The 10,660-nt window shown below is 47.1% G+C and overlaps 2 protein-coding genes across 4 annotated transcripts; one reads left to right on the forward strand and one right to left on the reverse strand.

The window, feature by feature from the left end:
* The first annotated feature begins 1,889 nt into the window (after nt 1–1,889).
* On the forward strand, nt 1,890–8,899 carry LOC121588284 (AP-2 complex subunit beta). Of its 3 annotated transcripts, none has more exons than XM_041906029.1 (6): nt 1,890–2,074; nt 3,172–3,304; nt 3,391–3,561; nt 4,775–4,801; nt 5,868–6,053; nt 6,124–8,899. In XM_041906029.1, the coding sequence occupies exons 2-6, from the start codon at nt 3,197–3,199 to the stop codon at nt 8,446–8,448; spliced, it is 2,817 nt and encodes a 938-aa protein (XP_041761963.1). In that variant the 5' UTR covers nt 1,890–2,074; nt 3,172–3,196; the 3' UTR covers nt 8,449–8,899. The 3 variants fall into 3 exon arrangements, with proteins under 3 accessions (XP_041761963.1, XP_041761961.1, XP_041761962.1); XM_041906027.1 differs by lacking the exon at nt 1,890–2,074 and adding an exon at nt 2,570–3,055; XM_041906028.1 differs by lacking the exons at nt 1,890–2,074; nt 4,775–4,801 and adding an exon at nt 2,571–3,055 and having other exon boundaries at nt 6,124–8,898.
* Nucleotides 8,900–9,258: 359 nt separating this feature from the next.
* Nucleotides 9,259–10,649, reverse strand: LOC121588285 (transcription factor Maf). The gene is made up of 3 exons (XM_041906030.1): nt 10,429–10,649; nt 9,931–10,066; nt 9,259–9,783 (listed from the first exon to the last, which is right to left on the reverse strand). Exons 2-3 carry the CDS (start codon nt 9,951–9,953, stop codon nt 9,288–9,290), a joined length of 519 nt encoding a protein of 172 aa, XP_041761964.1. The 5' UTR covers nt 9,954–10,066; nt 10,429–10,649; the 3' UTR covers nt 9,259–9,287.
* Between the last annotated feature and the right edge of the window lie 11 nt (nt 10,650–10,660).

Below are 10,660 nucleotides of genomic sequence, written 5' to 3' on the forward strand. Positions count from 1 at the left end.
GGGAGTGGTGTTGAAGCTAGATTTGGGGAAAACTTTTACATTTTACCACTAGCTATTCCTGTTGCTGCTACACTTCTCCGAAGGGCAAGGAACAAAGAGGCACAATATCATCTAGTTCAACCGAAAGGTTCGCATTGCGCTCCAGACGGCAGTAGCGGAGACAAGGACACGCTAATCGTCGCGTTCCTGGTTGAACAAAAGATGCACTGGTACGCACGTTTGGGGTCTGCAGTCTGATCGTAAAAACCTGTTGTGTTATATCACTGTAAAGGATACTAACGTTCACCACTGACGGTCGGTCGGTGCGTATTTGCGCGTGTCGATTGAAGCCCCAGCTTCCGGTGCCAGGGGAAGACACAGTTTCTGCTGCCACACACACTGCCTAGCGGTGGACCACCGAGCACCAGATTTTGGGGAACAAATTAGATCACAACACACGCCACGACTGCGCCACAAACCATCCGACTGCTACGGTTGAAACTTTGCCTTTGCGCGACCCGACACACGGACATTGGAAAATTGTCATGGAAAACAAGTGAGTGTGCTTTTGCTTTCGCTTTTATCTACGGACATAGCCGCTCAGAGCGACAAATATGAAATCCTGTGGAGGCGAACCCAATTGGAGCGAGCGAGAGGCAGGTACCGCGTGTGACCGAATAGGGTTTACCTAAGGAGGCGGGAAAATGAGCGCGTCTCTAAGTTTCGGTAAGCGCTCCTGAGAAATTGGGGAAAAGCTCATTGTTGTGTGGAAATAACAAAAGCTCACAATCCCTCTCTCTCTCTCTCTCTCTCTCTGTCTTTCTACTTACGTATCCTCCGTGCTTACAAGTGCTATGGTTTTGTAAATCATTGTGTTTTTACTGCAATTGTGCCGATCATACGGTGGCATTCAATAGAAGGTTTAAACTTTTGATAGCAACGATACGCCGTTTTAGTTTTGCATGAAGGTTGGTTGTAGAAAAAGTGTGCGGTTTTTATTTGTTTTCCGTTAAATTTTTAAACAGCTTTTAATTGTGTGGTCGAATCGATAACAATATCAATCTTCTATTTACTCAGAATAGTACGTGAAATTGGGTTAAGTTGCAGCATGCGTCCGAAAAATAACTATAAAAATTAGATATATTTTCCACTGATGTGGGATAAAGTAATAAATATTATTTGTTTTTCTTTTGTTTGGTGTAACCGCGTGCTAATCATTGAATGAGCTCAGCCACTCAAGCATCTCTAGTAGCGATTAAATATTTTACAAAAAGAACATTTGAACTCAAACGCACTTTTTGCAATGTACGGAACAGAAATTAGAACACGTTTACATTCATTTCATTTATCCGGCACTACAACCGCTTTGCGGTCTTGGCCTGCCTCAGGAGTGTCCGAAACCGCTCACGGTCTCGCGCCTTCGTCTGCCAGTCCGTTATCCCGGCCTTAATGGCGGACGCCTCCACGCCATCTTGCCACCTCAATTGGGCCTACCACGCCTCCTCTGTCCTTGTGGACGGCCTAAAAAGACTTTACGGGCTGGGTCGTCCGTTTCCATGCGTATAACATGGCCAGCCCACCGGAGCCTGGCGAGCTTTATACGCTGTACGACAGTGAGGTCGCCGTACATCTCGTATAGCTCGTCATTATAGCGGCTCCTCCATTGTCCTTCCACACATACGGGGCCAAGTATCCTTCTGAGCATCTTCCTCTCGAACGCGGCTAAGAGGGTTTCGTCAGATTTGGACAGTGTCCAAGAACACGTTTACTATTTATCACAAAAATGCTTGCTTGAACGGAATTTTCATCTCGAACCCTGCATGAAACGTCTTTCATATTACGACCAGCTGTCAACGTGTTCAGACGTTTGAGCCGAAGCAGGCCGAAGTCGGCCGAAGTGGCCTTTGCTGTCGCAGAGATGATTTGACAGTTCACTTGAAGAAAAAACTGCATTCGTGTAGAGAAGTGGGTGAAAATCCAGAAAATAGGCGTATTTTACGGGATTAAAAACGAAAAACGTTTATCTAATATATATCTCAGCGCAGGATTAAAACGTCCAGGCACACAGGCGTAAGGCGTTCTGCACATCGCAAAGGTACATACACACGATTATCTTATCTGCATAGCGGCTGCGGCTGTGCCAAAAGAATGGAAGATCCAGTGTCCCGGGAGGAGAATCGATTTTTCGCCTCTGCACAATTCCCCGTCCATGCGAGCGGTTCCGGCGATAGCAAGAGCGCGCTGGAGTTTATCAGCGAAAGTGGGAAGGAAACGATATGCGCTGGCCAAGCAAATAAGCGCCCTGGGTGGCTTAACGAGCGTTTCCGATCTTTTTAACTGAACGCCGCACTTCTTGTGCCTGGCGGTGGTGGTCGTGGCGGGGGTGGTGGTTGGTGTTGTTGATTACACGTCGTTTACAGTTGCAGCGCAGGAATCATTGCTGCCCCTTTCCCTTTGCTCAGTTCCGTGCTGCCGTGTTTGGGGGATGACGAACCGACGATGACGACATAGCGTGGTGGGGCTTTCTTCTCGCGTTCCGCCTCTAATTAAGTGGAGGGTGTATGGGGCGCTCCACCCTGTGCGTATTTATATGTTTTCTGTTATTGTAGCGGCACTGAATCATTTTACACCAGCTGCTGCAGTCGTTGGAGACCGAACGATAATTGTACACTTTGAAGTGAATAGTGACCCAGGGCGCGCACGAAGTAGCGAAAGACACCGCTAACGATTTTTCTAACCGTTTGACACTACTCCCTCCGCGTGATGAGGCCTCGCGCCCTAAGGGTGTTGGAGCGAGCTAGGTCCCCCCCTACACGTTAGAGCGCTATTAAGAATCGAGCAGCGCATGTGAGATGCTCCCACAGCAGCAGCAGCAGCAGCCCGCCAGTCAGTAACAAACATTCGCTGTTAGTGGTACGGTTTGGGCTTCGGCTGCTTGGATGGAGACAGCGCAGTGTTTGTGTACAGTTTCATAGAGACACACTTTGGCGGCCGTGCAAGCAGGGAACAGCATCAAGTAGTGACGTGAACGCGAACATAGCCAAAACATTAGCATGATTCCCATCGCCCCAATCCAGTAATGAAATTCCCCTACAACCAGTTTTTCTTTTTCAAAACGCACGATGAGAATAACGTCACAAGCGGGCGCCGTTTTGAGCATATTTTTCGTCTTTTATCCCGTTTCTCCCACAGACTTCGCATATTTGACTCGCCCAAGATGACGGACTCGAAATACTTTACCACCACCAAGAAGGGTGAAATTTTCGAACTCAAGTCCGAGCTCAACAATGACAAAAAGGAGAAGAAAAAGGAAGCAGTGAAGAAGGTAGTGTGCGTGTGTGTGCAAAGGGCGCCTCGCCCGATTCCGCAGCAATTAATAACGCGCCCGTTCTATGGCGTTCTTAATTTAAGGTCATTGCCAGCATGACGGTGGGGAAAGACGTGTCGGCCCTATTTCCCGACGTGGTGAACTGCATGCAAACGGACAATTTGGAGCTGAAGAAGCTGGTGTATCTGTATTTGATGAACTACGCCAAGTCACAGCCCGATATGGCCATCATGGCCGTCAACACGTTCGTTAAGGTAAGTATTTGTTAGTCGACTCGAGACTGCATTAGGTTCGTTCGCTCAAATCGATCTCTTTTTAAAACTTCTCAACTGTTCTCTCATACCGTATCAATCGATCATATGAAATTTGTTGTCCCGCTTTAGTTTCCGTATTGGTAGCGAAAGATTCATCCATCTTATTAATGCTCCGTATTGTTTAGTCTCATTCGCGAATATGTTACACTCGTGCCAGTGCCCCGACTCCTGGCACACTTCCAGGGCGTTTCGTTGCAAAGAGATAATTCAAATGTTGTAACTGACGACAGTGTTACATTACGGGTGGATTATTTGGCCGTTATTGTTGTGAAATTGTCTATTTTTGTTGTAGTATTTTTTGAATTGAAGCCAAACGTTCACGACCATGCTCTATTAAACGTTCGAAGGAAAGCTAGACTTACGATAACTGACTTTTTGCTCCGACTTCCTAAGTATGTTTATGAAGCTCTTTGCAATATTTGAAATAGGGAATATTATGTCAAAGGTTTTGTTTAGATAACATATCAGATAAAACTCTATTTTCCTTGCCGAGCGGAAAGGTGGATTGTGCCAAAAAAACAATGTTCTATGAATCACGAATATCTTTCATTTTTTGGTTTGTTACTGATTAACGTAAACGTTTCTTAAAAGGAGAGGTTTTTGTTTCATTCACTTGCGTGTGTTGCGTTTCCATCTTTGCACTCGTAACGTATTCGATATTGATTATTTTTTTCTATGTGTATTTTTTCAATTCCGCCTGTGCTTATCTTTCCCCCTCTTGGATTGTTTATTGTTTAGATTTCCGATAATTTGCCACGCTTAGAATCATTGTTACTCATCCTTTATCATTCCAACGTTCGATATGTTCACACCAACGTTTTCACCTTTCTCGTCATGCTTCTTGTGACTGTTTCACTTCAACTTTTCTCTCTCTTTCTCTCTATATATATATATCGTTGTCAACGAATAAGTACACGCTCATAGAACTAAACTTGGTAACTTTCTTTTTCTGTCTTGTTTTTTATCTTCCACCAATTGCTAATGCCATCGCCTCCTCTCCTTTTGAACCAAACTTGTTACACATGTGTTAAATGAACCTTTTGCGTTTCCTCTTTGAAAAACTCTACTGCTCTGATGAGATAAAACTGAATCAAATAAAAATATAAATTTTATGTATCTGTTAATAACATTGTTAAAAAAAAAACTATGTAAGGATTTGCCACATTCTCAACTCGTTAAGGTAATCAAACAAATTCAAAAATTTTGCCAATTGAGTTTTTAGCTATGGATTTCTTTTTCTTATTATCCTTCCCTTTTCGATCGTTTTTTGCCTTTTTTGTGTTGATAAACTGTATTGACGTTATGAGTTGCAGCGTTTTCTTTTCATTCTACCCCGTTCGGTTGAAAACAGCTGTGCGTTTGAACCCCCCACTTTCAGATTAATCTATAATTTAATAACCAATTTATTGGATTCAGTTCTTTACTTGTTGTTTATGTGTCATTCGTGTTCGTGTAGTTGGCATAGTTATGAACAAAAGCTGCTTAGAAAGTTAAAAACTAGTTTGCACACAGACCGCACAATGTTGGTAGATGATGTTTTACGCGTTTTAGCACAATAGTTTTTAGCAAGTAGTCGAATGTTCCTCTGCAGAAGGGATACTAGCGCAAAGACAGACAGTGTTCAATATGAGTTTTGCATTTTTACCTATCATTTTATCACCACCAATTTAGTGCAATCGTTTGCAAACATCCGGTTTTGCTTCGCTGGAACATCTACTGCACATTGCACCACTTATTTATACTTTATTCTTGTTCCTACGGAAACATCCGTATTCGTATTCGTGTTGGCGTCATTTATCCCATCGCCTATTATTATTGTTTGAGCGCACTGTATGCAAATGGCTCTATAAATATACCAAATTTCACGTAAAGTGCCCTAAACGCCTCATACATCTTCAACACTCATCGCGCAAAATGTGTTTTGTTTGTTTGATCTCAGCCTCTCCTTTTATACATGATATGCTGCATCAATCGCAGGTTTTGATTTTGTTTGCAGTTCGCTTACGTTCAGTTAGGTTCGTTCGGTTCTGTTGGACAGTGTACATAAGTATGGAAGTGTTTCGTTAGCCCGGTCCATTGTGATTATACGTTTCCCTTTTTGTGACGAGTGCTTCTAGTTGTTTTGGTTTTGTTAGAAAACTTCTGTTCACTGAAATGGTTGCTAGTCGCGTACCACAAACACAGCGAAGCGCTCTAGCTATGCTGTCTTGCACCGATTTACTAACGGAGCACATCTCATATCGCAGGATTGTGAGGACACGAATCCACTGATCCGTGCACTGGCCGTGCGCACGATGGGCTGCATCCGGGTGGATAAGATCACCGAGTACTTGTGCGAACCGCTGCGCAAGTGTCTGAAAGACGAGGATCCGTATGTACGCAAGACTGCTGCCGTATGTGTGGCCAAGCTGTACGATATCTCAAGCTCGATGGTAAGCAAACGGTGTACTGGCGTAATAATCTTCCATGCTCTAACTGCAATTGTCGCTTTCTCTCCGTAAGGTGGAAGATCAAGGATTTCTGGACCAGCTGAAGGATCTGCTGTCCGATTCGAACCCGATGGTGGTGGCCAACGCCGTGGCTGCGCTGAGTGAGATCAACGAAGCAAGTGCGAGTGGGCAACCGCTGGTCGAGATGAATTCGGTCACCATCAACAAACTGCTGACGGCGCTAAACGAATGCACCGAGTGGGGCCAGGTGTTCATCCTGGATTCGCTGGCAAACTACACCCCCAAAGACGAACGGGAGGCACAATCGATCTGCGAACGTATTACGCCCCGCTTGGCCCACGCTAATGCGGCCGTTGTGTTGAGCGCGATCAAGGTGTTGATGAAGCTGCTGGAGATTTTGGCCGGTGACAACGATTTCTGCTCGATGCTGACGAAAAAGCTGGCCCCACCGCTGGTGACGCTGCTGAGCTCGGAGCCGGAGGTGCAGTACGTGGCCCTCCGCAACATCAATCTGATTGTGCAGAAGCGGCCGGACATTTTGAAGCACGAGATGAAGGTGTTCTTTGTGAAGTATAACGATCCCATCTACGTGAAGCTGGAGAAGCTGGACATCATGATTCGTCTGGCAAACCAGAGCAACATCGCGCAAGTGTTGAGCGAGCTGAAGGAGTACGCCACCGAGGTGGATGTCGATTTCGTGCGCAAGGCAGTGCGTGCGATCGGACGGTGCGCGATTAAGGTGGAGCCATCGGCCGAGCGGTGCGTGTCGACGCTGCTCGATCTGATCCAAACGAAGGTGAACTACGTCGTGCAGGAAGCGATCGTGGTGATCAAGGACATCTTCCGCAAGTATCCCAACAAGTACGAGAGCATCATCAGCACGCTTTGCGAGAATCTGGACACTCTGGACGAGCCGGAAGCGCGCGCCTCGATGGTGTGGATCATCGGCGAGTACGCCGAGCGAATCGACAACGCGGATGAGCTGTTGGACGGCTTCCTGGAGGGCTTCCAGGATGAAAATGCGCAAGTGCAGCTGCAGCTGCTAACGGCGGTGGTGAAACTGTTCCTCAAGCGCCCGGCCGACACGCAGGAGCTGGTCCAGCACATCCTTTCGCTTGCCACGCAGGACTCGGACAATCCGGATCTGCGTGATCGTGGCTTCATCTACTGGCGTTTGCTGTCGACGGATCCGGCCGCCGCAAAGGAGGTCGTGCTGGCCGACAAGCCGCTCATTTCCGAGGAGACCGATTTGCTGGAGCCGACGCTGCTGGACGAGCTGATTTGCCACATTAGCTCGCTGGCCAGCGTTTACCACAAGCCGCCGACCGCGTTCGTAGAGGGCCGCGGTGCCGGTGTCCGCAAGTCGCTGCCGAACCGTTCGGCGTCGGCCGCGGGAGAAGACAGCTCGTCGGTCCAGGAGGCCACCGTCATTCCCAACCAGGAATCGTTGATCGGTGATCTGCTTTCGATGGACATTGGGGCACCGGCGGCACCGGCCGCGCCGGCTCCAGCCAGCAGCAATGTGGATCTGCTTGGCGGCGGGCTGGATATTCTGCTCGGCGGCGGACCCGTGGCATCAAATGACGCGGCACCAGCGGCTCCAGCACCGGCTGGAGGCTCCGCTGCGGGCGGACTGCTCGGAGATATTTTCGGTATCGGCCCAGTGAGCAGCTCGAACATGATACAGATCCCGAAAATCACCTGGCTACCAGCGGACAAGGGCAAGGGACTCGAAATTCAGGGCACGTTCTCGCGCCGGGCCGGCCAGGTGTACATGGACATGACGTTCACCAACAAGGCGATGCAAGCAATGACCGGGTTTGCGATTCAACTGAACAAAAACAGCTTCGGACTGGTGCCGAGCGCTCCGCTGCAAGTGGCCCCACTGCAACCGTCGCAATCGGTCGATACATCGCTCGCCCTTGGCACGACCGGGCCGGTGCAGCGTATGGAGCCGCTGAACAACCTGCAGGTCGCTATCAAAAACAACGTGGACATCTTCTACTTTGCCTGTCTCGTGCACGGCAACGTACTGTTTGTGGAGGACGGACAGCTGGATAAGCGCGTCTTTCTGACCACCTGGAAGGAAATTCCGGCCGCGAACGAGATACAGTACAATCTGCACGGCATCGTCGGAACGGCCGATACGGTCGCGGCCAAGATGACGGCGAACAGCATCTTCACCATCGCGAAGCGCAACGTCGAGGGTCAGGACATGCTGTACCAGTCGCTGAAGCTGACGAACAACATCTGGGTGTTGCTGGAGCTGAAACTATCGCCGGGCAGTTCCGACGCAACGCTCAGTCTGAAAACGCGCTCGGTTGAGGTCGGAGCGATCATCTTTGCCGCTTACGAGCAGATTATCCGTTCGCCGTAAAGACTCAACGCGCGTGAACCACCAGCCGTGTGTAGAGTTTAGCATTGTTATATTCCATTAGATTGTAACCGTTGGACAAAGATGCCACCCGAATACTCCGTTAGATAAGGAGATAGCGCGAGAGGAGTTGAGTTGGGTGGCAAAATCGTTACGCGGACTCGAAGCACGCATTATTGGGCGGCCAGTCGTTGTTCGCAGAAGAGGCAATATTCACCTTCTGTGGTTCTGTTCTACAGCGCTATTATTGTATTTCTTCATGCACAGTATGAAAACGAGCCATGAGTTTTAGTAGTATCGAATAAGCGTCTATCTCTCCCTAGCAATGTACGCAAAAACTAGACAAAAACACATCGCGTAAAGAGAACTGTAGTACCATATATATCGATACAATTCACACATCGTCCGTCGTGACTACCTAAATAAAGTATAATCGATGATATACTACTAACACCAAGCTTACGTTGACCAACCCACCTGCACCAGATGACATTCGAATGCTTTTATTGGAAAGTAATCGCAAAGTTATTGGACTTTTGATTTTATTTAGAATCTTTTTTTTTTTCAAAACTCGCTCCCTCTCTCTCTCTCTCTATGTTGCTCTTTAAGGCTAATCTGGTGGACTTCGGACCCAAGCTTGCTTGCATCCGCCAATCGCCACACAAAACCCACAATTCAACCTCACACAGAACTCATCAGCAGATCTCGCACGATCAATGTTAAATACTAAATATAATTAGCAGAAATAAGCTTGTTCGAGAAAGTATTAAAAAAGTATGAAAATCTGTAGTTAACGCATTAAGAATTAAACACCCTACGATGGTTCTTCTTTTGGTGGGAATTCACTGCAGTCGGCTCATCCGCTCGACGTACAGCTCGTACAGGATCTTATTTTTAGTGAAGTAGTGTGGATTTTCCTCCGCGCTCAGCACGGGGCAGTAATCGCCCAGGATTTCGCCGTTAATTGAAATGGTCGACGCGGGACTGTTGCTTCCACTGTTGGCCGGAATCGGAAACGATCCGTTACTGCTGCCATTGCTGTTACTACTATTGCTACTGCTCGAGCTGGCACCGGCCATAACTCCCATCAGGTGTTGCGGATGCAGGTGGTGATGGTGATGAGGATGATGATGATGATGGTGATTGTTGTGCATGTTCATTCCGCACGAACCGACCGCCCCAAGCAGCTGATGATCGTGGGGCCCACCAGCGCCGCCGATCTGCTCCGGCAGTACGACGCCTGCCGCAATACTGTTCTGGTTGTTGTTAAGATGCAGATTGTTGATGCGTTTCGACAGGGGCATAAATTCATTCTGTTCTTCCTCGCGAGAACGTTTCCTACAAAGAGAGCGAACATGCAAAAGGGTTATTTTGCGTTTCATGTGCAACATGCGATGCTACTGCGAAGAAATAAAACAACATAATTGGCTAGGGGACGATGCACAAGGCACAAAGGTGGACTAGATTAGTAATTCAGATTATTACCTAGTGTCGATGGGCCCTGCCATCTTGATTTATGCTAACTCGCAAGGGATGATGATGATGATGACGATGATGCTGCTGCCGCCGTCTCATCTACGTTGCACCACCTTTCTAACTAGTCTCGTTGTTTCTTCTTTATCTGTAGAAAGTAGAGAAGGATCGTACATCATTATGTGCAAATACGGTTATGATATTTTCCCGGACCATCTGAGGACTAACTTCACTGGGTGAACAAATAAAGCAAACGAAGATTAGATGGTCCGACTTAACAAAGAGCTCATGCCAGTACCCAATCGATTATCTAAACATTTGATGGCTTGATGTTACATCCAGGTTAATGTTACACCCCTTGCCACATAGCCAAGAATATTGTGACGATGTTAACACTACAATATTTTTTCTCAACCTGTGTTGAAATGCATTTCCTGGACATGGGACTTTTTTTTCTTTCCTTGCAACGTATGTAATATCAACAGCTTGGCACAGTTCGTATGCACTTACCGATAAAAAGTGGCCACTGAAACGGCTATCGTCACGGGAAACCTTTGAAGCAACAAACAAGAGAATAATAACTATCCTCTGCAAGTGGACCCTTTTTGTGCACACGCAAAATGCGTATGATTTCGCTCTCACCTAAACATATGATATTCCTGAGCAATTTGTTCTGACATTGGAAGAAAAAAAGCTAAAAAAATTAGAATCATACTATAACAGCATAGAACAGGAGGTCATA

This window comes from Anopheles merus, chromosome 2R, assembly GCF_017562075.2.
Source record: "Anopheles merus strain MAF chromosome 2R, AmerM5.1, whole genome shotgun sequence".
NCBI lineage: Eukaryota > Metazoa > Arthropoda > Insecta > Diptera > Culicidae > Anopheles > Anopheles merus.